The sequence below is a fragment of the Octodon degus genome, unplaced genomic scaffold (assembly GCF_000260255.1).
Source record: "Octodon degus isolate 3935 unplaced genomic scaffold, OctDeg1.0 scaffold00101, whole genome shotgun sequence".
Taxonomy (NCBI): Eukaryota; Metazoa; Chordata; class Mammalia; order Rodentia; family Octodontidae; genus Octodon; species Octodon degus.
In genome coordinates this window covers 2,686,441-2,711,329 of record NW_004524677.1, presented here as the reverse complement: position 1 = coordinate 2,711,329, position 24,889 = coordinate 2,686,441, and the positions used below count along the sequence as shown (strand labels likewise).

Genomic DNA, 24,889 nt, shown 5'->3' with positions numbered 1-24,889 from the left:
ACTGCAAATGGAGTGTGGCTCACAGGACAGCGAAGAGCAGGGCCAGAGACCATCCAACATGAGGGAACACAGACACAAGCACGGCCACCGCGCTGACTCCCATTGCCTTGAAAGCCCAAGCTTCCTGCAGGCTCCCCCCCCCCCCCCGGCTCGCCCTGGGGCTCTTGTCCTGAGCTCCCACACAAGTGAGCACAGCTCCATCTCCTGGGCCTCCAGAGCCAGGTCCTCCCCGATGACCCTGCTGGCCTGGCCCACACAAGCAACCACACAGACGCCTTGCCCATCCCAGATGGCTTTTTTCTGAAGAGGGAAGAGTTTATTGCAGTTGGGGACACTTGTAGAAGGGAAAGTCTTAACAGTGAGAATGAACTACACGTAGGGCCCACCTACTCACAAGATGAGCAGGTCGAACAAATACATGGCCATGTGTAATTATTAAAAAGAGTAGGGCGGTGGAAAAAAAGGAAAAACTGCCAGCAGCCTTCCAGAAGGTTAGCGACAGGGTGTCCAAGGGGCACCTCCTGCCCCAGCCAGCTGCGCTTGGGGAGCCCTGGCTCCTGAGGGAAAGCAGACACGAAGCCAGGTCCATGCTGATGGGGTGCCAGGCCAGGGAGCCCTGCACCTGCCCCCTTAGCGGCTCCTCATGCCAGTTGGGGAAGGCTGGGAGGAAGCCACGCCCTGGACTGGGGGCCAAATAAATATCCAGCTCACAGTGCTGTTGCCTGCTGCGGGCTGCGGACTGTGACGTTGGCATCCTGGAGGTGAGGTGATGCCCCGTCACGTCTCCCAGGACATGCGTGAGGGGAAACGCAGGCACTGTCCTCCTTGAGAAGGGAGCAGCGGCGCACTCACACGAGGAGTCTCTTGGCAACCGACATGGAATTGCTATAAAAATCCTTTATGCTGACAAAAGCTGCAGTGGCATACCCTGCCCCGCACACGCGGTGACCAAAATCCAGTCGCTGGGACATCGGGCTCCACGCTGATGGCAGGAGTCACCTCCTGGAGCAGTGTGCAGAATGCGGTGACAACAGCCCCGTCCTTGGCAACCCCGGGAGGGCTGGGGCCACAGCAGGTGGTCAGGAGGGGGACGCATCCAGCGGGGACAGCATGGCCAGGCAGGCCGCACGGGCTCAGTCTCGGTGGCGGCGCCAGGTCCCTGCACGCTCGCAGCCCACGGCCGGAGAACAGGGGCGTGGGGGAGCTGCCGGAGGGTTGGGCGCAGACTCGGGGGGCTCCTGGACCGGAGGAGGCGTAGGGGAGCTCTGCTCTGTTGTAGGTCTGCTGCCTTCGGGCCCGTGCTTGCTGCAGAAAATCTGCCCCTCCTTATCTAGAGCTGTGTTCTGGGGAGAAAGCAGCAGAGTTAGTCCGCAGGCCCTCGCGGCGGGTGAGCAGAGAGCACGACAGAGCATGCGGACGCGGGCGGGGAGAAGTAACACCGCGCCCCTGGCAGCCTGGCCTGGTTTGGGGTGCCCCAAGCTAGGGAGCTGCTGGCTGTGGCCCAGAGAACCAAGCAGACAGCAGATGCAAGCGGGGCTCTGACTTGGCCGGCCCCACCTGGACTGACTCAGGGAACAGATGCTCTGTGGCCAGAGCAGCCTGCCGTGTCATCCAGGCCCATCCTCTTCTAAGAGCCTCTCTTCCTGGGACGGGACCCTCGTCACCCTCAGAGTGCTGGACTGCCTAACTAGGGGAGCTGAGAAACAGCCCCACATCAGGGGCTGCCCCAGGGTCTGTGAATTAGGCCAGAACCCGCCGTCTCCCTCTCCCTCTCCTCCTGGTCTCTGGAGGAAACCTGTGACCCAGCCACCAAGTGAGGGAGGTGGCAGCCTATGAGGGCAGCAGGCAGTGAGGCCCTGTGCACCCTGTGAGTTCTGGGGCACCGACAGGCGCCCGTTACTTCTCCCCTCCAAGCTGGGCATGGGTGCTGTGGCAGCAGGAAGCGTGGCCATGCAGTCATACGTACCCTGGCCGTGGACCTAGGCAGGAAGCAAGGCAGGCGGCGGGAAAGGCAGGCGAGAGAAGGAAAGAAGCAGGGACAGAAACTAGACTTACTCAACAGAAGCCACACAGCCGCGCAGACCTCAAAGTCGGGGACCAGCCCAACTGCCGCCCACCCCCACAAAGGCTCCCTTCCTCGCCCCAGGCCGTGCTGCTGGGTGCGGTGATGTTTCGGTCACCCGGTCTGGCCACAAGGCGGCCCTGCTGGTCTCTGACGACCAAGAAAACATCCCCAAAATGCCCGGGCCTGACTAAGCGTGCTCAAACGCCATCTTCTTAGACACCTCTGCGCCATGAGCGCCAAGTGGAGGAAGAAGCGAATGCACAAACTGAAGCATAAAAGAAGAAAGATGAGACAGAGGTCCAAATAGCTCGTACGCCCATGGAGGCCAGAGGGGCAGAAATACAGAATGCTGGAGGCTGCCAGCGCTGGTGCAAGTTTTGGACTGCACGCTGTCTAAATGTCTCAATGGATTAGAACGTCCCTGCCATCTGATTGCCAAGGCCACCTCAAAAAGAGATACACCTGGTTCAAACTAAGCAGTCCCTGGACCTGTGGCATTCAGGACCAGTACTGTTCTCGCTTTTGGCTAAGTACAAAGCGTGTACAATAAATCATCTCTTCTGTGTTAGCTAAAGAAAAAAACCAAACAAACAGGAAGTAAAACAGTATAACAAAACCATAGGCCCTTGGAAGCCAGAGCCCACGCCATGCAATAATCTATCTCGGGCTGGCGCAGGCAAGGTCGGCCTAGGAAATGCAGGTGAGGAAGAACGAATCCCACCTCAGAGCCCCGCCCTATGCTGTCCCTCACCAGGAGCAGCTATGTGTCCTGTGAAGGAGACAGCAGGTGCAAACCCACTGTGGGGCCGGGAAGGAGCAGTGCGAACCAAGGAGTGTGGCGTTGTCCCAAGCACACAGGAAGCCGAGGGCCTGGGCCCTCCCAGCCTGCAGAGGACGGGCTGAGGGGCTGCTCCAGGGCGCGGATGGGCTCAATCCCCGAGGCTGTGTGGGGCCCCTAGCGTCCGCGGTAGAGGAGGAAACCTCGGTGTGAGGTTTACTGAAGAGTAGCCATCAGTCACTCAAACTGTCAAATGCAGACAATCGGCCCTTTTCCTTTCCCTGCACACACTACTTCTACTTCTGGAGCCTCAGCACCCACCCAGGGGCGTGAAGGAACCTGGGAGCCAGGAGGGCCGTCTCCAGCTTGGCCACTGCTGTCCCACCGTCAGCCACAAAGCACTTCGCCCTACACCGGCTCTTCCTCTATCTGTGGGAAACTGCATCGGCTCACTTAGTAACGAGGACACAGGAACGCAGGGACAGTCGTTTTGTAGTTCTTTTTAATATAAAAGGACATTTAAGACAGGCTCCAGAAATGGCCATCTGGACACAGTCACGGTGAGGAGGAGGAAGAGCATGAAGAGACGAGCGCCACGCAAGTCCCCACACACTGCCGGCCTGACGGGCTGAGGTGACTGACAGGCTGTTTCTTCTTTCCACTTTGCGGGACAAGAAAACCTTCCCAGGTGACGCTTGGGCACCGAGAGTGGGTCCTGCCGGAGACGAGCACCACACACTTCCTCTTCTCGCAAAGGCAGACCGACAGTGCTGTTTCACTGACCAAGTTCAGCTTTGGAAATGTGGTGAAGATGGTGCCATTTGGCAGCTCTCCCGGTCGCCAACCGCCTGCGGGCCTGCGGGAACATGCAGTTAGACAGGATCTGCCGACACGTGCCACACGTCAGCTCAACTTGTACAGTCACCGCTGCCGTGACAATGGCAGAGCGCTGGTTTATTTCTTCTAAATTTTCGCAGAAGCTCCTTCCACCACAGCGCACGCCCTGCTGGCTCCGCAGGGAGAACTGTGACAAGGGCCTCTGGCCATGGGGCGGGACGGTGCTCCTGCTGGCCTGGGCGCCTGCCGGGCTCCTCCCACTGCAGCACATGCACTGCTGGCTCCCAGAGGAGGAGAAGGGACTGTGACAACAACTGTGACAGCAGCCTCTCACTGTGGGCCGGGACGGCGCCCTGCAAAGTGCTCGTGCTGGCCTGGGCGCCTGCCGAGCTCCTTCCGCTTCGAGCAGATGGAGAAGGCCACTTGTGAACCACATGACATGGCTCTGTCTGAGGGGCAGCAGCGTCACTGCCCAGAACACAGCGGGCCTGGACCCTGCAGGCCGACAGCCCAGAGCCTCGGCTGGGAGGTGCTCCAAGCCCCACAGGCATCGAGTCTTCCTGGGGCTGGAAGGGGCCACGGCAGCCACGCGAGTGGGCCCTCCTGAGCTCCAGCACAGGCCGAAATACTTCTTCCACTCAGATGATCCTTTGGCTCACAAACACATAGTTATTAACTTCTGCTTCCAGCAAACAAATTCCTTACAGTTTTTCACTACATGTGGAAGATGCCAATTTTTTTCACTCGGTGCTGGGGCTGGGCTCAGGGCCTCGTTCCTGCTAAGCACATGCTCTGCCACTACGCCTGGCTCGACTGGGCCAATGTTGGCTGTTTACATTTTCCACATTTTTCCAGAAGTTTCCTCTTAACACGGAGGACAGAAGGCTGCACTGTCTCTCCCACCATCGGTGCCAGCTCTTATAAGGGAATCACTTCAAAATGTCCCCGTGCTGCTGGTTTCATACAGAAGATTCCTTTCCAAGTGTTTAAACCATAATTTTGTGACAACTCGGACTTTCTTATGCTCTCAGCAAAATACTATAAACTGCTAGAAAAACCGCAGCAGGTGGCAACCATCCCACTCCTTTGGCAGGGAGCAGCCCAAAGGCCTGCGAGTTGTCAAGGCCCAGGCTGTGTGAGGGGGGAGGGGACAGCACTCGTGCTGGCAGGGCCCCAGGGGAAGAGGGTGGGCATCCAGAGGGTGGCCAGATAAACGCAGCCCCCCAGTGAGAGGCCAGCAGGACGGCCAGCAGGTGCTAAGCACGGGCGGACGCTCATGGGGCACGGCAGGGGCTGGGTGTGCGTGTGGGCACAGGTCCCTGAGCTCCGGCCTGTGCTCCCTGGCCCAAGTTCTGGGATTCCCACATGCTGGCAGCAAAAGGCGCAGCTCTCCTCCAGCTGGGTCCCTCACAGAAAGTGAGAGGCTGGTGCTACAGGAGGCTCAGAGTGTCTGTGGGGACCCTGAGGTGCCACGACCCTGCCACTCCCTGCTGGGTCGGTGGGAGCTGCTCAGAGCTGCGCGGGCTTCACAAGGGCTAGATGCCCTGCGCTGTGCTTACTGACCTCACCTCAGGCTTGGTTTTCTGTTTTTCCTGCCTTTCTTTTCCTTTGCCATCCCTTAATGTTACTTTTCATTTCAATGTGTTATAGTTATATATTTAGATAACACGTTAGGCACAGGGCAGTACTTCCTGTCTGGCTGCCAGGTGGCTCTGAACCACCACTGGTACATGCATGACTGTCCCATCGGGTGGCATGGGACAGTGCCACTGGGTGAGACAACCACACATGTACCTACCACTGGTGTGTCCGGCTGGCAGGAACGTGTTAAAAAACATTCTCTAAATAAGTACAGAAGAAATAATGGTGATCACTGTTACTTTTTACAAAATTCTACTAACCCTGGAAACACTACAACATTTTAGTGTTCTGTAGTTTTGCCAGCCCCCAAGCTTTTATAAAATGTTTGTCCCTTAAAAAAAGAAAAAGTTTGCTTCCCTTTGGCTACTTCTTATCCCGAATCCCAGAGAATAATCAATGCCTCGTGTAATCTACTCCGTGAAGTGGGAGCTGTCTGCTTGCGCTGCCACAGCCAGGGCTCCGGCTCTGAAGAGACAGCAACAGCAGAGAGCACGGGCCCGACACCTGCACCCATCAGCCTGGCCTCCCGGAGGCTGCACAGCCCTGCGCACGGCACCCGTAGCCTGGAAGGGGCCAGGGAGTGCCCTTCTGCCTTCTGCGTGTGGGCAAGGGAACACGGGGCCCCAACCTCACATGACGGAAGCTCTGGCCACGCATGGCAGAGGACCCCGTGCTGTGCCCCACTTACCATGATGACGGAGACCCCGGTGGTGGTGCTGTTCTGTTTGGGCAGTGCATTATTAAAGTGCTGTTTTAGTTTACCTGTGACTTCTGCTTGCATATTATTCTCCTGGGAGGCATCGTCCTGCAGAAAACAACAAAATCGAATACAATCATTTCTGACTCTCACACCTAAATTGTCTTTTCTGTAACAGTTACCACCTCCTCCAAGCCCTGGACTCCTCCTACATGGCTCCATCCTAGCGCGGGCCAGGGGAGTCCGTGCGTGGTGCAGTGGCACACCGCTGTGGTCCCCCGGCCACCCAGGAGCCCGAGGCAGGAATCGCTTAACCCCGAGGTTCAAGGCATGTCTGGGCCACAGTGTGGTTTCCTCTCATATTTCCAAAAGAGGCAGAGGGTAGGAGCACAGCCAGGGTGGCCCCTGTGGTTGGCAGGATGGGGCTCAGGGGTTCCCCCTACCGAGCTTCCAGCCCCCAACGCACTCGGTCGGCAACCTGCACTGCTCAAAGATGTGGCACCTCAGCTACTTTTCCAAGGGCCACAAGGCCTAGGTAAACCACAGTCCTTGGCTGACAAAATTAAGAGACACCTTAATTTCTCTTCAGCAACGTCTGGAATGGGGAGGTGCGCACCTTTTGGTCACCCATCCCTGACCTGTGCTTCCCCACAGAGTGAGCTCTTGTCAGCACCAAACCCCTTGGCCCACCTCTGGGAGGGGCTGTGTCACCGTCACCCACCACAGTGACGTCTCTGGGGGGTCCCTGGGACACAGATCACATCTCATCCCCGTGGCACATCCTGAAAACCTTCAGGCCAGCGACAGGGACAGGCAAGATGCACGGGCTTCCTCAAGAAGACCCCAGCCAGCCCCTTCCTTGGAGATGAGGACATGGAAGCTCACAAAGAGGTGGCGACTTTCTGGAGTTGGCAGAGAGCAGGCTCTGACTGTGGAGCCCTGGTATCAGCTGCTTTCCCAGATAGCTCCCTTCCTGCTACTTGCTTTTTGGGGCCAGGAGACACTGTGTGCCATGGAGCTCAGCTGCATGATTTTGCCCCTGCAAAGCACACAGCCGGAGGCTGCCACTGGCCACAGAGTAACAGCTGCCCACTCCTGGAGTGCGGGTACTTACTGACACCCAGGGGTGACTCAGGATCTGCCCTGCAGTGCATCGAGCCTCGACGTTTACCTGAAGCATCTGAGTGATTAATTCCTAGAAAGAGAGAAGGAAAGAGGGAAGACCCGGCCAGGGCGAGAGCTCAGCCGCTCAAGCGCCTGCCCGGCAAGCACAAGGACCAGAGTCTGATCCTCGGTGCCAAAAAAGAAAAGGAAGACCCTAGAAGGAAAGGGTACACTTCCGGCACAGAGGCACGAGTCTGAGTTCGAGCTAGCTCTTCCAGAAGCACAGGAAGTCAGTGTGTGAATTCAAACACCAGCAACCCTGCCCTCCACCTGCCAGGGAGGATGGAGACACAGCTGCCCCTGCCAGCTCCGGAGCAGAAGGTCTCTGCAGGCTCACAAAGCCAGCATGTTCTCCCTTGAAAGTCCTGGGCATTGCCCTCATCCCACTGCGTAGTGCTGCAGGATTTATTCTTTGCAGTGCAGGGTTCTCCTGAGCTCCTTCCTATATTCTGGTGGGTGCCCAATACATGGTTCTGGGGCTGATGAAGGAATTGGTGCTTCCAGATTAGAGGAGCGGAAGGGTATGGCAACGAGCACGGCAGTCACTCCGGTTTGCAGAGCTTGTTCAAGGACTTCCGAGACGGTCCCAGGAGATGAACGTGCAGAAGCCCCAGGTGGGATGCATCGGTCATCCCTTCCCTCCCACAGCAGTCACCGTGCCCGAGTGATGGCTGAGGCCCGCGCTCGGCATGCAGCACACCCCTCGAACAGGCAGAGGCCTACCTTGGCTGAGTCGGTGATGTTATCCCAGTAGGGGGCAGGAAACTCCAGCTTCCCGGCCAGGATCTGGTCGAAGAGATCCTCCTGGAGGTTGTTCTCACTAAGGCAGGGACACAGACAGAAGGAGAGTGGAGGTCAGTGCGGTCTTCAATACAACACTACGGGAAGAGTGGGAGGGAGTCGGGATCTGCTGCACGTCGGCCCCTGTGCGTCACCACCGCATCTGTGATGACAAAGTTCCCTTTTTGGACAAGGAGCCAAAGAGCATTCCCAAAGTCTGACAGCCAGATGTGCAAAGACAGAACCAGTGACTCAAGAAAACTGTGAAATGGATGCAGATCTCCAGTCTGGGAGGATGGAGACATTCTGCACGTGGAGATGGCGACGGCTGGACAAGATGTGAATGTGCTTAGTGTGACTGTGCTGTACACACAAAACAGCCTGTAAGCCAGGCGTGGGGGAGCATGCTGGGAGTCCCAGCGATGAGGGTGACTGGAGTGGGGGGGCGTCACTCCAGCCCAGGGGTTGGGAACAGCCTTGGCACTAGGACAAGCCCCTGCCCTGAGGGGGAAAAATGATTAAGACATAGCTTCTATGGCGATAGCTTCTATGTCGCTCACACCCACAATGAAAAAGATTTACGAGGAAAGTGAAATCCTCCTGTGGGGCCGTGATCTACCCTCCCTTCTTTGCACCACAGCTGGCATAGAAAACAGCAAGCCTGAGTCAGCAGGGCTTTACTTGTTCCACTTCTCCAATAAAACAAGGACACTGAGACAATGACTGAGCCTGGGCGCGGTGGTGCATTCCTGTAATCCTAGCACTGGGTAGGCTTGAAAACAGGAGGATCACTGGGAGTCTGAGCCATATAGGGAGACCCTGTGAACCCTGCACTAAATACATCTACAAAAATTAAGACAACAGAGACAGCACTCCAGTTGGCATCCAAAGCATCCCCTGAAAGACTCACTGTACTGAGAGCTTGGTTGCTGATGGGCTTTGGGGAGCCCATTGGACCATGGGACACTAATTTCAGCAGCCATAATTCCTTGAGGAGATCGGAATTGGAGGCATTTACTAGGAGTGGGTCATGGGTGTCACCTTGAGCACTGGGTGGGGTCCCCCGCCCTTCCTCTCTGGTTTTTTTTAAATGGATGTAGTACAGGATCTATAGGATCTCATTACACAGATCAGACTCACAGTGATCCTCCTGTTTTCAGCCTCCCAAGTGCTGGGATTATAGGCGTGCACCACCACGCCCGGTGTCACTGGCTGTCTCAGCACCATGGGCATCGGGGCGGCTTGGCTTGTGGTCCAGGGGATCAAGCCCCAGTCCCTGTGCTCTGCCTAAGCTAAGGCAGCCCGCTGAGCTAGCTGGCTGGCCCTTCCTCTCTGGCTCTTTCTCTCATTCCATGCTCCCAGCTGCCATCAGGGAACAGCTCTGTCTACTGCGCTCTTCCATCATGATGTCCCTGTCACCTGACCCCTCAAGGCCCTGTGGCCCGAAACCTTGGAAACCACAGCAAAGGAAATTTTTCCTCCTTGAAGGAGCTACTCCAGAGTTGGATCATCGCAGTGGAAAGCTGACACGAGTGCCACAGCCAAGAGGACGAAGGCACGGGAGTCCAAAATCTGGACAGAACATTCATGCCCTTAGAACTTGACTTTCATTTACATTCTGCCCGAGAGAAAGGCCCAGCCAAAAATACCACGGTAACTGAGCATGTGAGCCCACTTACTTGGGCTGCTGGCCAGTGAGCACCAGCCCCAGCCCACACCTGGCAGGCTCACACCCAGAGCATGCTGGCCACACACAGATGACGTCGGCTCTCCAAATAAACCTAGACTTCTGATGGCAGGTCCAGGGAAGCCGATACGCCTCAAGCCTCCTGTAAAACTCCATCTCCACATTCCCAGCGCAGCACACTGGGGGATGCACAGACGTCCAGAGGGAGGAGCAAGTACAAAGCTTTCGAGGGCCCTGCCAAGCCCGCAGCAGAATGCTCGGAGCAGGCTGCAGGAAGCTAGGCACGAAGTTAGAAATCACCTGGCAAGTGTGCAACAGTTCTTGTAATGCGCCCCCCCGCCAGCCCGCAACCTTCAGGAATTTTGCTACCCACTCTCCCAAAGGTGGACGAAGACAAGAGTGGCGTTCACAGAAACAGACCGTGGCACTGTCTAGACACCAAGGCTGGCCTGTGTGACGCACGGTGCCCTCGTTCGTGTCCTGGTGAAGAGAACATCGTAGGTTTTGTGAGCTCTGGGAACATCCACAGAGCCTAGCTGCAGGGTCGGGCATCTGCAGCCCCTACAGGCTGGCCAAAGGCACAGGAAGCAGCAAACGTCAGGCGGATGAGGCGAGAGACGGCACTGCAGGCTGAAAAGGGATGTTCTCTGAGCGCGCTCAGATGTCTTTCTAGCTGCAAAATGACCTCTCTCCTTTCCACTGCTATATCCTCACTCTTTGAACTCCTTCAAAATGAGTGAAAAAAATGAGTCTTTATGGAAATCTTTAGAAAATCAGACTAGATAATGCCAGAAGAAAAGAAATAACGTTTCCCAAATTGTTCATTTTAGCCACCCTTTCCTGTTTTTCCACTTCTCTTTTTCTGGAATCTCAAATAGCTTGCCCATGTCAATCCCTGGCTTTTATCTTGTAATGGAAGCCTGCAGTTCATTCTCAGCAGGCCCTTCACACAGTGGGCTCTGGCAAAGCAGCCTGAACCAACAAACGAAAGCCCAGTGGCTCGGAAATGCAGTGGACAGGCTGGTGCTGCCCATTAGTGCCCTAACTCCTGCTTCCCGGGGGGAATGGAGGAGAGGCTCCCCTGATGGAGCCGCACTGGACTTATTCTCGTGGCTGTACTCTGATGGCTGGCAGGGATGCCACAGGGCACCGTTTTATTCTTACACAACAGCCCTTGGTTCAAGGTGCCGTAAGTGTAGAGCTGTCCACGTAGACGAAGTGCAACATCACCACAGGGGCCGGGCGCACCTCTCTCTCAATGCCAAGTCCCGCATGGTCAGAAAAGGCAGCTGAACAGTGCTGTACCGGATTTCACAAGCAACCCTCAAGCCTTCCACTTAGAGCGCGAGTGAGCGAGCACCAGGACACACATCTCTGTGCGTGTGACCTCAAGAAGCTCACTACAGTCACACACCCTCATCATTAGACCCCCTAAGAACAGACATTTTAAGGCAACAATTAAAATTTGGGATGCCTCTGAAAAGCAATCTCCTTAATAAAAATAAATCTGATGCTGAACAAGTGGAGAAAGGACATCGAGCCTGGACTAACCGCCAAAGCTCTGAAGGAAGAAAGGGCGAGAGAGGTTCCGCTTCAAGGCACTGGAACCACACTCCCTACACAACAACTCTGGTTCAAAAGCTTTGGGTTAAACGTGTCTTTTCCATAAACAACATATTTTGAAGTGGCTGATGTTTTTACTTCAATTACAATTTATGAAGACATGATCATTTATCACTTAAATTACAACCTCTATAATTTCCCCTGTACATTTTATAGGATAGGAGGTTATGAAATCCAACTCATGCCCCTGTATTCTGTGAAGACATCTCGGCGACTAGTGTTTAACAGCACAATTCTCTTTCAATGCAATGTGACAGGAAAGAAGGAAAACATTTCCTAATATTTAAAAAGTAAGTTACCTGGGGTTTTATGACCTGCTGCAGAATATAATATACAAGAGCAGAAGCTTTGAGAATGTCCCTTTTCTGCTTTTCATTAGCCAGCGAACTCGAGAGCCCACAAAGCAGCTGCTGCCTGCTGGGCAGGAGTCCATGATAAATACACACCATTTAGTTGGAGCCCCATGTTTGCTAAAACCAAAAGCCAAAATAAAAAAATAAAAAGCCCACTCCTGGCCTGCAGTGGTCATCTGAAACACTAGAGGGAGTGGTGAGCACACTCTGGCAACGCTGATCCCCAAGCCAGCCAGCAGGCTGGGGACACCAGGGGGCACTCTCAGGAGGCACTACTCTTCTACCCTTGATGGGCTCCCCCAACAGTGCACCCCCCAAGTCAGCCTGTGAAAACGGCCACAAAATACGAGATCCACACACACACCCCCAAGCCCCAACGTGCCCATTTGTTCCATTTCATTCCACAGGATTACCTGTGAGACCAGAGTTGGTCGGTGGGACACCAACAAGCATGAGGTGAGCAGAGACTTAGAAAGTGACTGGGCAGCGTAGTTCACCCTCCTCTCTGGCAGCTTGGGGAACTCTGCCTCCAGCACCCCACAAAGCCAGGCCAGCCCACTGGATGACAAAAGGACCAAGCCATGTGCCACCCCAGCTGACATCACGCCTACCACCAGCATGGGAGTGAGGCCACCCTGGGCCTGCAGGGCCAGCATTGAAGCAGCACCCAAACTGTGCACAGGGCCCACCACGGGGTGGCTCATTAACTGGTGTAAGCTAGCTGATGACGCCCACTGAGGCGTCTGCCCCGATGTCAGATAAACAGGACCGCACCTACGAGAACCCCGCCCTCACCAGAGGACCCCACGCTAGTGCTTTCAGTAAGCCCCGTGCTCCATGCGCTCCACAGATTCTTACTGTTCTCTGATGTCTGCCTCTGTACCGTGCAACTCCCCAAAGCAGAGGCCAACACCTGTGCTGTTCTTGTTCTTAGAGCAATTGTTGATAAAAACACCTTCAACTCAGTTGAAAGACTGAGGTTTTGTTTTGTTTTGTTTTTTGGCAGAACTGGGAATTGAACTCAGGCCCTTGTGCTTGGCAGGGAAGTGCTTATTCCACTGAGCCATCTCGCAGGCCCCGAAAGACTGAGTTTTAGAAAGATAAACCGGTCAACTTTTCTGGAAAGTTTCTTGAAACTTCACTAGCAATGCTGAGGGAAAGGAGAGAAACCTATCTTTTCACTTACTGATTTAATACAATAAACACCATAGAACAGGCTGCACGTCTGTCTCCCCAAATGCATCGGTTGAGACCTAATCTCATGAGACAGCATTAAGAATGGGGCCGTTGGGAGGTGTGCAGGCCACCAGGATGAATGGCATTAGAGCCTTGAGAGACGTCGCTACCCCCCATTCCACTCTGGGAAGCTCAGAACCAGACCGCTGTCTAAGAAAGGAAGTGAGCCCCCAGACAGTCTGCTGGGCCTTCTCCCAGACTCTGCAGCCTGCGCACACTCAATTTCCATCAGTGCGTGGAGCTTCACCACAGCAACCCACGTGGACGGGAACACCAGGACCTCAGGGATTACGCTTTTCTCACCGCTTTATCCTCAGCACTTAGGACACGCCTGCCAAGCAGTGGCCACTCACCAAGCATTTGTTATGAAATGAACAGAGAGATTGTGCTAAAAACGGAGCTCAAGAAAACAGGAAAACCAAACATGCGGTGTCAGATGCTGCTCCGAAGTCATTCATTTGCTCCACAGAGAGAGATGAATCCACTCTCCATTTGTGACAACAGTCTGAAACCCGGCGAAGGCCGCCAGGTTCGTGAGGACAGACACCTGGCCAGTTGCCTGTGGCCACCTCAGCTCCACCAGGGGAAGCACCCTACTGTCAGCTGCTTGTTCCCCAGCTCACTGGTGCCAAAACTATTTGTGGTTCTACTTCTCAATTAAATGTTATGTAAAGGGTTGAAGTGAGGGCGAAGAGCTTCAGGCTTCCTCTTTTTATGTATTTGGTACAGGGACTCACTGCGCAGCTCGGACTTGTAGCGATCCTCCTGGGTAGGCAGGGGCACAGCTCTGAGGGACAGAAGTTGCCTCACAGATGCACAGCCTTGGGTGGGTCCTCAGGGCTGCCCCCACCAAGACTGGGAAGCCCAGAAGGGCAGACTCTGTCCTACAGATGTGCAAGTGTTTCAGCAAGGAATGGCCACAAGGAGCTCGAGGCACTGTGCACAAAGCCAAGGCCTGGGTCCCAAATTAAAAGTCTGCCCGGGCTGGACATGTGGCTCGGTGGTGGAGCAAGCACGACACTGGGCAAGCAGGAAGCCCTGGGTTTGGTCCCGACACACTGAATGAATGGAGTGGTCCATGAGAATACATAAAGTTGTAAACTTAAAGTTAAAAAGTAAAAGATACATTGTTATAGTTTTAACTAGCATTTTTAGTGGCCAACCCATTTCAGGTCCTGACTACCAGGAGTAAAGCAGCAGGGAATTTTCAATCCAAATACAGTCACTGGAAGTACCACTGACCTTCGGAATGGTGGGAATCCACACAGGAGTATGTACGTGATCACACCAGCCGCCCAAATGTCCACCTTCAGGCCGTAGCTGGGAAAGCAGGAGGGTAACAGTCAGGATTACAGGAGCTTCCACAGAGCCTTTACTGGGGGATGCAGGGGGTAGGGGACCAACTGTTCCATTCACACAGAGGACCGACCTGCTATTTCAACAGTCATCTGTTTGCCTGTCACCCTGACAACCATGGCCATATTCCCAAGAGTGGCCGTGGGACAAAAGTCTGGGTATATAGCTTTTGGCCAGAAAGTACAAACTCTTGCTCCTGAGCTCATGAGGTCAAGATACTGGTATAGTTATAGTGTCTGGTCTGTCTCCCTCCCTCCCCCTCTCTCTGCCTCCTCTCCTCCACCTTCATAGGAAGGAATGAACCCACAAGCAGCAGTAATGGAAAAACTGTACCTCTACCCACCGATGTCACAGCACTACCCAGGAGGGTAGTGCAGGAGCCTCACCCGGTTTCAGCGATGATTTCTGGCGCTACATAGGTGGGCGTGCCACAGACCGTGTACAGGGGGCCTTCCACCACCGTCGCCAGCCCGAAGTCCCCCAGTTTCAATGACTTGGTTCCGTCGGGATATTCGCACACCTGTAACAGAAAGCAGCCGACAGCTGGGGTTTTCCCCTCCACCACTCCACAGGCAGAAATGAGCGCGAGGCACTTCTTAATCACCCTTAAGAAACGTCCCCGGTTGTAGTCACACCACGATTGCTCTGAGGTTCTGCTTGACTGTGTGGGGTTTGGAAGACATTATTCTCCATCTCTGCAGGACATATCCCACCCAGGAATCCCGCGTGTGCTCCCGTGTGTGATTACTCAGAGCCCAGCAGAGAGGGGCGCTGCACTCTGTTCTGAGTGTGGGCTACATAACCGCCCGGGCAGGGGTGTTTGTTCAGTGTCCCCCCGTACACTGAGTGTTGTCCAAGGGACTTGCACCTCGACTTTAGGAGACAAAGTTGGGGGTGGGGATGGCAGCCTTGTTTCCTGGATGGTTGACGAAATAAGCACACTTCACGCCTGTCCTTCTGTGGTGTGGGACACAGGAGCCCAAAGCCTCAGGCAAGCCAGGCAGGTGCCTGTCCCTGGCCTGTGTCCCCAGCCAAGGACAAACACTGTGGCTAGGGAAGAAGGCCCTGGAAGGATAAAAAGTGAGTGGGCTTTGGGAGGGGACAGCCTGAATCTGAATCATAAAGCCACTTGTCTCCTGGGCGCACACAGCCCGTGAAAGCTACCTATGCTCTCTGACCAAGCTGTCCACCTGGGAGGTGGGGAATACTAGTAGTACCTTCCTCACGAGAGTCAAATGAGTCAGAGAGCAGAGCAGGGCTGGGTAGATGCTGTCGTGCTGGACGAGGCTGAGTGCTAGAGAAGACTGGGAAGCACCACTATTTCTCGGAAGCAGTATAGATCGAATCTTACTACTGTTTATAATCTTTGACCCAATAAATCTCTGAGGAGGAACTCTAAGGAACAGAGCTGGGCCCAGGGGCTCTAAACCGTGACACTATCAAAACCTACCTGGGATTCTTTAAAACTGGAAGCAACACAAATGGCTAACAGTGGCTAAGTAAACCGTGGTGCATTCCCATCAGAAAATATTATGTGGATGCTACTAATCATTTATCAAATAAAAAAAAATTCTGGAGACAAGTTTTCCCTATACAGTTCAGGTTGGCCTGAAACTCACTATGTAGCCCAGGCTGGCCTCAAACTCATTACGATCCTTCTGCCTCAGCCTCCTGAGTACTAGGATTACAGGCGTGCACCACTATGCCACCTAGGTTCTAATAAATATTATCACATGATATTCACTAGTGTAAAGGGCCAGTGAGATAGCTCAGTGGACTAAGCACCCACTTAGTGCAACAACCGGCTTCGATCCCTGGTTTCACGGGCCAACTGGCCCCTACCCCAGGTGTGCTGAGCCAGTCACCGAGACTGGGCGTGGCGGTGCATGGCACCTGTAGTCCCGGCGCTGGGGAGGCTGAAAACAGGAGGATCACTATGGGTCTGAGCTGTGTAGTGAGACTCTGTACCAAATACATTAAAAAAAATTTTTTTTGAAGTACATAAGTAAAAAACCCACTAAAATTGTACATGGAATGTGATACTTCAAAAACGTTTAAAAAATTTATCTCTGTGTGGTAGCACTGAGAATCACTACAATTTTCCTCTATGTATTTTCTACTAGTTTTCAAGATGTTTCTAATGACCATATACTGGTTCTATAATTAAAAAACATTCATTTCATGTATAAGCAAAATGTCCTTATGAAATAAAGGCTTCAACTGCAAACAGAATGCTGGAAGCACAGAAGTGTAAGTGACAGCAAGATTCGGGCTTCGCTGTGCAGCCAATAACTTGCAGACATAGCTTACTGGTCCCTTGGGTGTCCACTCGGACAATAATTCAAGGGAAAAAAAGCAAAGGCTGAGACTTAATCTATACTCACATCTACTTCTGTATCTTTAAATATATTATTTTTCTTTTCCCGATATTAGACCAGATTTTCACCTCAACCACTAACTAAAGAAAGTAAACAATTCAGAAAATCCTATTTTTTTTTTAATGTTAACAGCAAGCTCTATGAGTCCCATATCTCAGGAAAGAGAGAGATTTATGTACTTATCATCAATAAAACACTAAGACCTCCAGGTTCCACATGCCAGTAACGCCCCAGCTCTCAGGAACTGTGACACTGAGCAGAGGTGGGGCCCAGCAGCCTGAGAAGGGGCCCAGGTGAGGACACGAGACCCGCGGCTACCCACGACGCTCCGCAGCTTTGCCCACGATTAAGCACAGCACACACATGCACACAGCACCTGCCCAGTGTACAGCTTCATGACAGGAAACGGTCGCGAGAATAAGGGCAAGGACACTGAGTCTCTCTCTGAGCCCCTTCTGAGGCTGCCCCTGACAGCAGACTCACACTCAGAGACATTAATGATTCAGAGACACTGAAGTCACAGCGCAGCCTCTTGGCCATGCTGCGGGCCTAGGCTGACTTCCCATCCATTAGGTTGAATGTAAACATGGAGCAGAACAATCTGATATAATTACAGCTAGGATTTATGGTGCATTTACCAAAACTCAGACAGGAGAAAGACAAGTCCTAAGTAACTGCAGCGATAAGAATGGCGGCAGCGCAGTTTCCTAAACCTCTGCTGCACGGGAGTCACAAGTGAGTCACAGAGTCTTACCACTGCTCTTGTGTTTTCACAACTCAAAAACCCCACTCATTAGGTGCCATTCCTGAAAAATAGGGTTTATTTTAAGCACTCAATTTGGAGATGCCTAGGGGTCTTTAGGGCTTGTTGTCAGATACCCAGAAATCCCTGAGGCTCCATTTTTCATCTCCCCTATAAAGAATTCAGAGTCAGATGCAGAGGCATAAATAGAAAGTGACTGAGCAGTCCATAGTCGCTGAATTATGTCTGGGCAAGCGGTACCCTCGGCTAAACGTCAAAAGGAAGTGTCATTGGGGGCAGACAAGCCTGAAATAATAATATTTTATCTGATTCATCTCTCCCTGATGCTAGACACAGAAACAAATACATAAAATATGAGGACATTTCAGGTCTGCACTGGAGATTCTCTTCAAAAGCAGGGAGGAAAATTAGACTAACACTGCTTCTCTGCAAGGACACAGAGACACACAGGCCCGTGCTTTACAGAGTGGATGCCAGGCGGGGGTGTGGCCCACGGGAAGCACTTGCCTGGAGCCGCAGGTCCTGGGCTCCACCCCAGCCCCCTGAGAAGTTATTCAGCTCTCTCAGGAGTGAGGGGCGTGGGACTCCAGTAACTGACATCCTCAGACTCTGGAAATGGACATATTCTCCCACACAGCCTCTCACTAGAGTTTTCCAGGGACCCCACCAGGCAACCAGAACTGCTACCTGCTCCTTATGCAGGATGAAACCGAGGCACACAAGTCACTCTCAAGTGGCCAAGCAGAGTTTGCAGCCAGAACCCTCACCACTTGGAGCTGAGTCTAAATCTGAAAAGACTCAGCTGGTGGGCAGACCTGCCCGAAGCCCGGCTATAGCCTGCCCGTGCATGTTGACTCTGAGTGGATTCCAAAACTCACCAGTGAGAACCCAGCCCTGGGGGCTCAGATGATGTTCCAGTGAAAGTTGCTCTCAGAATGCAAAAATAAAAAAATGCAGAATGTAGGTCCCACATCCAAAGTGGGCAACCCATGTTCTCTCAATAAAATGTCAACATACTGATTTAGAAGGACTCAGAATGTGAGAAACCAACTCTCTTCTCTCCCGTTCCCACACCTCCCAGAAAAGCAGAATTTATCACTGGCCTCTCCTAGTTAACTCTGACAGGGCACCATCAGGGCTGTAACTCACAGCCGTAACAGCCACCCCCTTGCTCCCTGACACGGCGACCCATCCATCTCCACAGGCAGGGGCTTAAATTATGACACCACTGCCAGGGAAGTGGATGCAAATCAGATGCCTCAATGTGTTGGTGTTTAAACTGAATTAGTTCTTAGACAGGAAGGTGCCGACAGCTACTCTAGCTCTGTGCTGTCAGTGTCTCAATGGTACCTTCTCCTCCAGGGCCAATGCCAGCTTGCCGGCTAAACCCAGAGTGGAACCTGCGCTCCAGCCAGGCCTCAATGGGCAATGCCTACAGTCCTCAAGGACGCGTAACTAAGGCTGTTTCCAGAGCTTCCGCAGTGGGGTCAGACTGAATGCCTCTCTCCTCCTCCCCCTGTGGGCAGCACAAGAGGTCAGTGAACCCCAGATGAGAGGAGGGACTCGGTTCTGACCTCCCGGTCACGTGTGTTCGGAGACACAGACCGATGGCTCTCTTTGCTGCCATGATGCAGAACAAAAGGAGAGAGTGTGGGATCCGGAGGCGACTTTGCCACATTAAGAGAGCCAGTGGTGTGCTCGGCGGGAAGAACCCTTGCTTAGCACATATGAGAGCTTAGGTTCCAGCCCCAGCATGACGAAAACAGCAGCAGCCAAAAAAACAGGAAAAGAAGGCAGGGGTTGATGGTGGGGTGAGTGGGCACGGAAAGGGACTCTCCATGTGGACAGGAAGTTCCCTGATGCCAGTGTCCTTGCTTCTGGGCCTGAGCAACCAGCACTGTTGGACTAGTCGGTCTCCACAGTAACCAGTCACCTCCCAGCTGTGGCCCTCAGGTGACTGAACCTGCTGGGGCCAGGATCCAGTGAGAGCAGGAAGTCCGGGCTTCCTCACCAACACCACGCGGAGCCCCAGCCTCGACTGGAGAATGCCCCGTCACCTCTGCAGTGAGGGCCCTGGCTACACTTAGACAGTAAAGGGGCTGACGGGCACTGCATGGTCAGCGGTGAGAAGTGTTCTGGGAAGTGAACACCGTGGCCTGACTTTCATGCTTTGTCATGGCAGAATACAGCTTTTTCTTTGGTAGAAGAACAGGGAAAATGACTTTCAAGTAAGAAAAATGAGCATCTCTTGGTCTCAGGTTCCACATAAAACTGTGATGGATGGACTAGACTATTTCCCAGACTCTCTCCTCCACATAAGTGAACTTCCATGTTCTACTTCTGCCTCCCATGAGCCTCTACTTCCCATCTTCAACTAATTCTTCTGCATGTTTCTTCATTATGACCCTGCTTGCCCCACTCAGCGTTAATGCCTGGGGCCGCAGGTGCCCCAAAAGCTTGGATCCAACAGCAAGTCTGTCTAGAAGCAGGACCTTCAGGATGTGAAGCCTGCGGGGTCTCCGCAGTCACAGAGGGTGAGCCCTTGGGGGGACTCTGGGGCAGCTCCTTCCTGCTCTCTTGGCTTGCTCGCTGGCGAGGTACACAAACTTGTCTGCCACATGCTCCCCATCACTGCCACCCAGCATGCCCACCCGAGGCCCAAGACAATGACTCTGCCTAACCTGACCAAGCCTCCAAAACCATACAGCCAACATAAACCTTTGCTCTTTGTAATATTTCAAGCATGTAATTACAGTAATAGGAAACTAATACAATCACTGATCAAAACAAATGAAAAGAACCAAAACAAATGAAAATGTATTTTCTACTGTCTGAGAGAAGATCAACAGAGATTACTGCTGAAGCCCACCAGCTAAGGTCACTGACTGAAGCCATGCTGATCTCCTGTAGTTGCTTAACTCTCACTGCAGGACTGCTTCAGGCCATAACGTACCTCCATTCCTGCATGACTGCACGAACTGATGAGCACTTTTAAAGGAGCAGGGCCATGAGCTAGAACAGAGAAGCAGAGGAGACGTACCAAGAGGTTCTCCGGCTTGATGTCCCTGTGCACTATGCTCAGGCCATGGAGGTATCGGAGAGCGTTGGCGAGGTTGTACACCATGGCACTGCCGTCCCGCTCGGTATACTTGGTCGAAGAAGTGATCGCATCAAAGAGATCTCCACCCTGCAGCATTCACGAAAGGACACATCAGAGCATGAGCATGCAGTCTTGTGAAGGTGAGGCAGCGGGTCCCCAGCGCGGGCCGACCAAGGAAGGGCCATGAGCTCCACTCACACCACTGATAAACAATGAAGCTGTCATCTGGGGCGCCTGACATTCTCCTCATTAGGCCCTCCAGGAGTTCTGCGAGTCTGGAAACTCTCTCTCCTCCTACCTTGACCAATTCCATGACCAGAAAGAGCTCAGCTGCTGTGTCCATCTCCTCAACCAGCATGATGATGTTGGGATGCTTCACTCGGCGCAGTATGGACACTTCATTCTCGATCAGGTGCTCCTGCCAGGCAAAGCACAGAGGGGAATCAGAGACCAGAGGCCCCTCTGCTCGCGCCCACACGCCCCTGGAACCAAGGCACAGGCTGCAGATGGGAGGCCACAGAAGCCACTTCTTCACCCAAGAGAACCAAACCCTGGCTCCTCGGTCCTAGAGCAAGACAGGGCACTGTGACGTTCCCTCGCTAGTCACATATAGACGGGTCTGCGGGGAGGACGGGCCTTTACCTGTGCAACACCGCAGGAGGCCGCGACCCTGCCGAAGCTTGGGCGCAGCGCTGCACTAAGTCAGCAGAGTTACTTTTTCAACTCAGTCTAACTCAGAAACAGAGTGGGCAAGTGAGAAAACTCGGCACACCACTTCTGCTACTTTTTTAAAAACTTTTTAGCCATTATCAATATAAATTTCACTTTCATGCTGAAATTCCTGAAAAGGAAACTTCCTTCCGCAGTGACTGGGTGTGAAATCATTCACCAGATGGATGGTCCTTGTCATATTTATTTCAGAAATCTGGAAACACACAGCACCATGGGGGCCACCACTCTAATCTTAACTCTGATCACTTTCCTGAAAATGACGTCGACTCAGTCCCAGTGAGCAACGCGGGCGGGACTGGCCCTTCGGCAAGGTGTTTGTTACAGAACTAAAGGTCACGGCCAATACACTATCCCATCAATCGCGAACGATGATTCCCATTTTAAATGAGACATGAAACCCCCCAAGAACGCCACATTTGTCGATCTTCATTAACTTCAATAATCAACTTTGAATTTAAAGAATGTTCTCTAAATTTGCTCATTTCCCCTTTATAGATTCTAGGTAAAGCCTACCTTTCAACAGATGTTCTTACTACCTAAATACACACGTATATACCACGCACAGATACACACGCATGCGTCACTCATGCCGACCCTCTGCCTTTCCTATCATGAACCTCGGAGCCTCAGCAGGTCTTCTAACGCAGCCCAAGTGGACTGTCCCCGGCTTAGGACGCCGTCGGGGTTCCTCTCCTACCTTTGCGCCCCCGTGGGTATGTGTACTGCTACTCTAGGCCATCTCAAACTGTTTCTGACAACAGCTGGAGGTACACATTAGTTAAGAAATGAAGAAATGACACACAGAAAACCCGCTGCAAGCCGCTGCACACGTGGGTTCCTCCTTAGGCACTGAACGCACTGTGCGTGCCCAAGACGTTGCTCAATGAGCTGATAAATGGCAGCGCAAATGCTGAGCTGAAGCAGGGGAGAAAGCAGGGAGCACCTGCTGGCAATCTACTCCTTGTCATCTGTGTCTGTGCTGCAGGTACTCCGGTAATGATTTAACACTTGGATCCTGGAGGCGGCCTTGGACAGGGGAATCCACACCCAGGTTCCCGGCTTCTACATCAGCTCATTCCCTACACACTTTTTCTAATGAGAATGTGTCTGTAAAATTCCAGCTAGAATTTTCAAAAATCAAACAACACCTAAAAAGCTGAAGATATTTAATTCCCTAAGTGAGCGGAACAAGCAACAGCACACACTGAGTGGGGGGTAAAGAATCACCAGGCTTTGGGTAGGAGAATCTTTTAATAAATGAGGCTGGGAAATGTCTGACTAGCTTAGGACCCAGCAAACCCTTCCAGAGCTCCCGTAAGCCCGGTAGTTCTCAGATCCCAATAATCCCTGGCCAGAATACAGGGACAAGTAGTATGCCTCCTCCCTATTGCCAGGTCGCATCTGTCTAAGTCACAGGGCAACAGTATAGAGCAGCAGCCAGCATCTTGGTCTTTCCCCCAGCAGAAGGCAGCTATACTGTCAACCCTTGGTGGCCACAAAGCAAGCCCATTGCACAATCATTCAGAGGTTCTGAAGCTTTTGGATAGTGTGAGCTAGATATGTCCTTACCTTGAAAAAGCAGAGCTGGGCCTTTGGTGAGTATGTAAAAATTAAATTTATTTTACTCTATGGGAAGCAAAGATAATAGCACTTACTACCACGGTAGTAAAATGAGCTTTTTATTTTAACCCTGATTGGATCCACCACTTCTTTCTGCTATTTTCCTAAAAGTTGGAAGAGTCAATAAATTTACTTCTCTCCAGGGGCTCTGTGATGTGAATCTAGATATAAAACTCACCATCACCAGCACCACAAAGAAACACTCAAATTGGAGTGACATTGGGGTGTCAACCACATAAGGGAACTGCGCCTCCCAGGAGTTATTATCCTTTTCAATAAAAGGCACGCGGAAGCCTTGGGCGGCCCATGGCGCCACCAGCAGCACGACATTTTAATACTGACTGAATATTACAGCAACACGTCTCCATTATTCAGTACCTCCACTTCCTGTGTCCCCTGACCAAGGCCAGTAGCTAGGCACACAGTGACTGCTCTTGCTGGGGTGGGGGCTGGTGGCCTTTGCGTCTCTCCTCCATCTGTCCCTGTGAAGCCATCTATGAGACCTGCCAGCTGTAGCAGCGAGACAAAAGCGGAGCCTAAACTCTCCCGGAGCATCTTCTCCCTGCCTGCGCAGGCAGCCCCTGTGCGGCCTTTGTTTCTCAAACGTGAGAAGCTTTTAGGTTACGTTTTCCAAGACAGTATTTCTAAATATAGGAAGAGGATTGATTTTTGTTTTAAACCATACCAAATTTACATGATTTAATCATTAACCATTATGTATGGTAAGTGATTTCAGGACTCCAAGGCCACATAATTTACATAACAATCACTTCCTGGCAGGGCTCCAGGGGTCTGCATGAGCAAATGGCAAAGAAAACTGCCAGCTTGGCAGAGGATACTGGGGAGTCTTTGGCCACTATGATTTTTATCATACAGACACAGAATAGAGGGATAAACAACTCCCCCAACCGCACCAACTTCTCCATCATTCGCAGACTTTGTGGTGCTTTCAGCCTCATCCGGGGCACTCAGCTTTCTCCTCCCCTCTCCCGCGGGGGGATCCCTGCTCAGTGGCTCTGCCTGGCCCGAGTCCAGCCATTCCCCTCCACTGCTCCTCAGCCTCCCATCCAGATTTCCAAGTGCATCTGCCCCCAGCCAATCTTTGGTCTGGAACTTTTTTTGCCTGACTTTTGGGGATTCCCTACGTGTCCCCCAGGATCACAGCAGAGTTGAGTCAGGGGCATCCCAAGCTCCTCCAGTCAAGGCTGCCCAATCTTCTAGCACCAGCACAGTGTGGCTGGCCTTTCCCCTGTCTGGGACTGAGCCTGTTAGGGGTCAGGCTGATCTCTCTCCAGTGACCAGCCAGTTCCTCAGCCAGCAGGCACCATGGTGCTCCCGGCACGAATGCACACACCAGGCGCTGCCCTTGCCTTGTCAGCTGCTTGCCAAACTGCCTCCGTGAGCACTGCTGAGGGTGAAACATCAGGAGAGAGAGCACTCCCGGCACGTGACTCGTAGTAGGCTGAATAGTGCTCACCCAAACCTCAGGTCCTAAGCCCTGGAATCTGTACACATTTCTCTACTTGGCAAAAGAATTTCTGCAGATGCGACTAAGGCTTCTGCAGTGTGTAGGCAGTCCCAGATTAGCTGTGGAGGCCACAAACGCCATTGCGAGTCTCTTCTAAAAAATAGGCAGAAGATTTCACAAAGAGGAGCCATAAAAACAGAAGGCTGTGGAGGAGGAGGCAGGGGTGGGAAGGGTGTGGCCCGAACCCCAGGACTCCACCATCAGCTGACAGGGCTCAGAGGCCGCATCCCAGCACAGAACTGTGAGAGAATAGTTTTCTGTTTTTTTTGAACCACCAGATTTGTGTGGATTTATTCTAATGGCCTCAAAAATTAATGCATACATTATGCTTTCGGGTTTGTGTCCTGTCTCGGCCCACATCACATATGTGATGGATGCAGAAAGAGGTGGAGAGAGAAGGAAGAACTAAATCTAAGTGAGCAACAGAAGACCATGCTCTGTGGACTTGAAAACAGCAAGGGAGTCCTAGCCCAGGTCCGGTGAGTGTGCGGAGAGTTTCCTGCTACCCTGCGCCGGCGGGACCAGTCCCAGCCCAGGCGCAGCGTGGGCCG

The 24,889-nt window shown here is 52.9% G+C and overlaps 1 protein-coding gene across 5 annotated transcripts in view; it reads right to left on the bottom strand.

Moving 5' to 3' along the window:
• Positions 1-320: 320 nt before the first annotated feature.
• Positions 321-24,889, bottom strand: part of Dclk2 (doublecortin like kinase 2) — a 161,104-nt gene continuing 136,535 nt past the window's right edge. For 4 of the 5 annotated variants that reach the window (XM_004638683.2, XM_023723658.1, XM_004638684.2 and 1 more), the window contains 8 exons: positions 20,757-20,876; positions 20,399-20,545; positions 14,604-14,737; positions 14,104-14,181; positions 7,906-8,002; positions 7,133-7,213; positions 6,010-6,126; positions 321-1,343 (listed from right to left, as the gene is read on the bottom strand). In XM_004638683.2, coding sequence (XP_004638740.1) covers positions 1,134-1,343; positions 6,010-6,126; positions 7,133-7,213; positions 7,906-8,002; positions 14,104-14,181; positions 14,604-14,737; positions 20,399-20,545; positions 20,757-20,876 — 984 coding nt within the window. In that variant the 3' untranslated portion in view covers positions 321-1,133. Of the gene's footprint in view, positions 1,344-3,127; positions 3,700-6,009; positions 6,127-7,132; positions 7,214-7,905; positions 8,003-14,103; positions 14,182-14,603; positions 14,738-20,398; positions 20,546-20,756; positions 20,877-24,889 lie in introns of those variants that run through there. The other variant, XM_023723660.1, reaches the window with a different exon arrangement.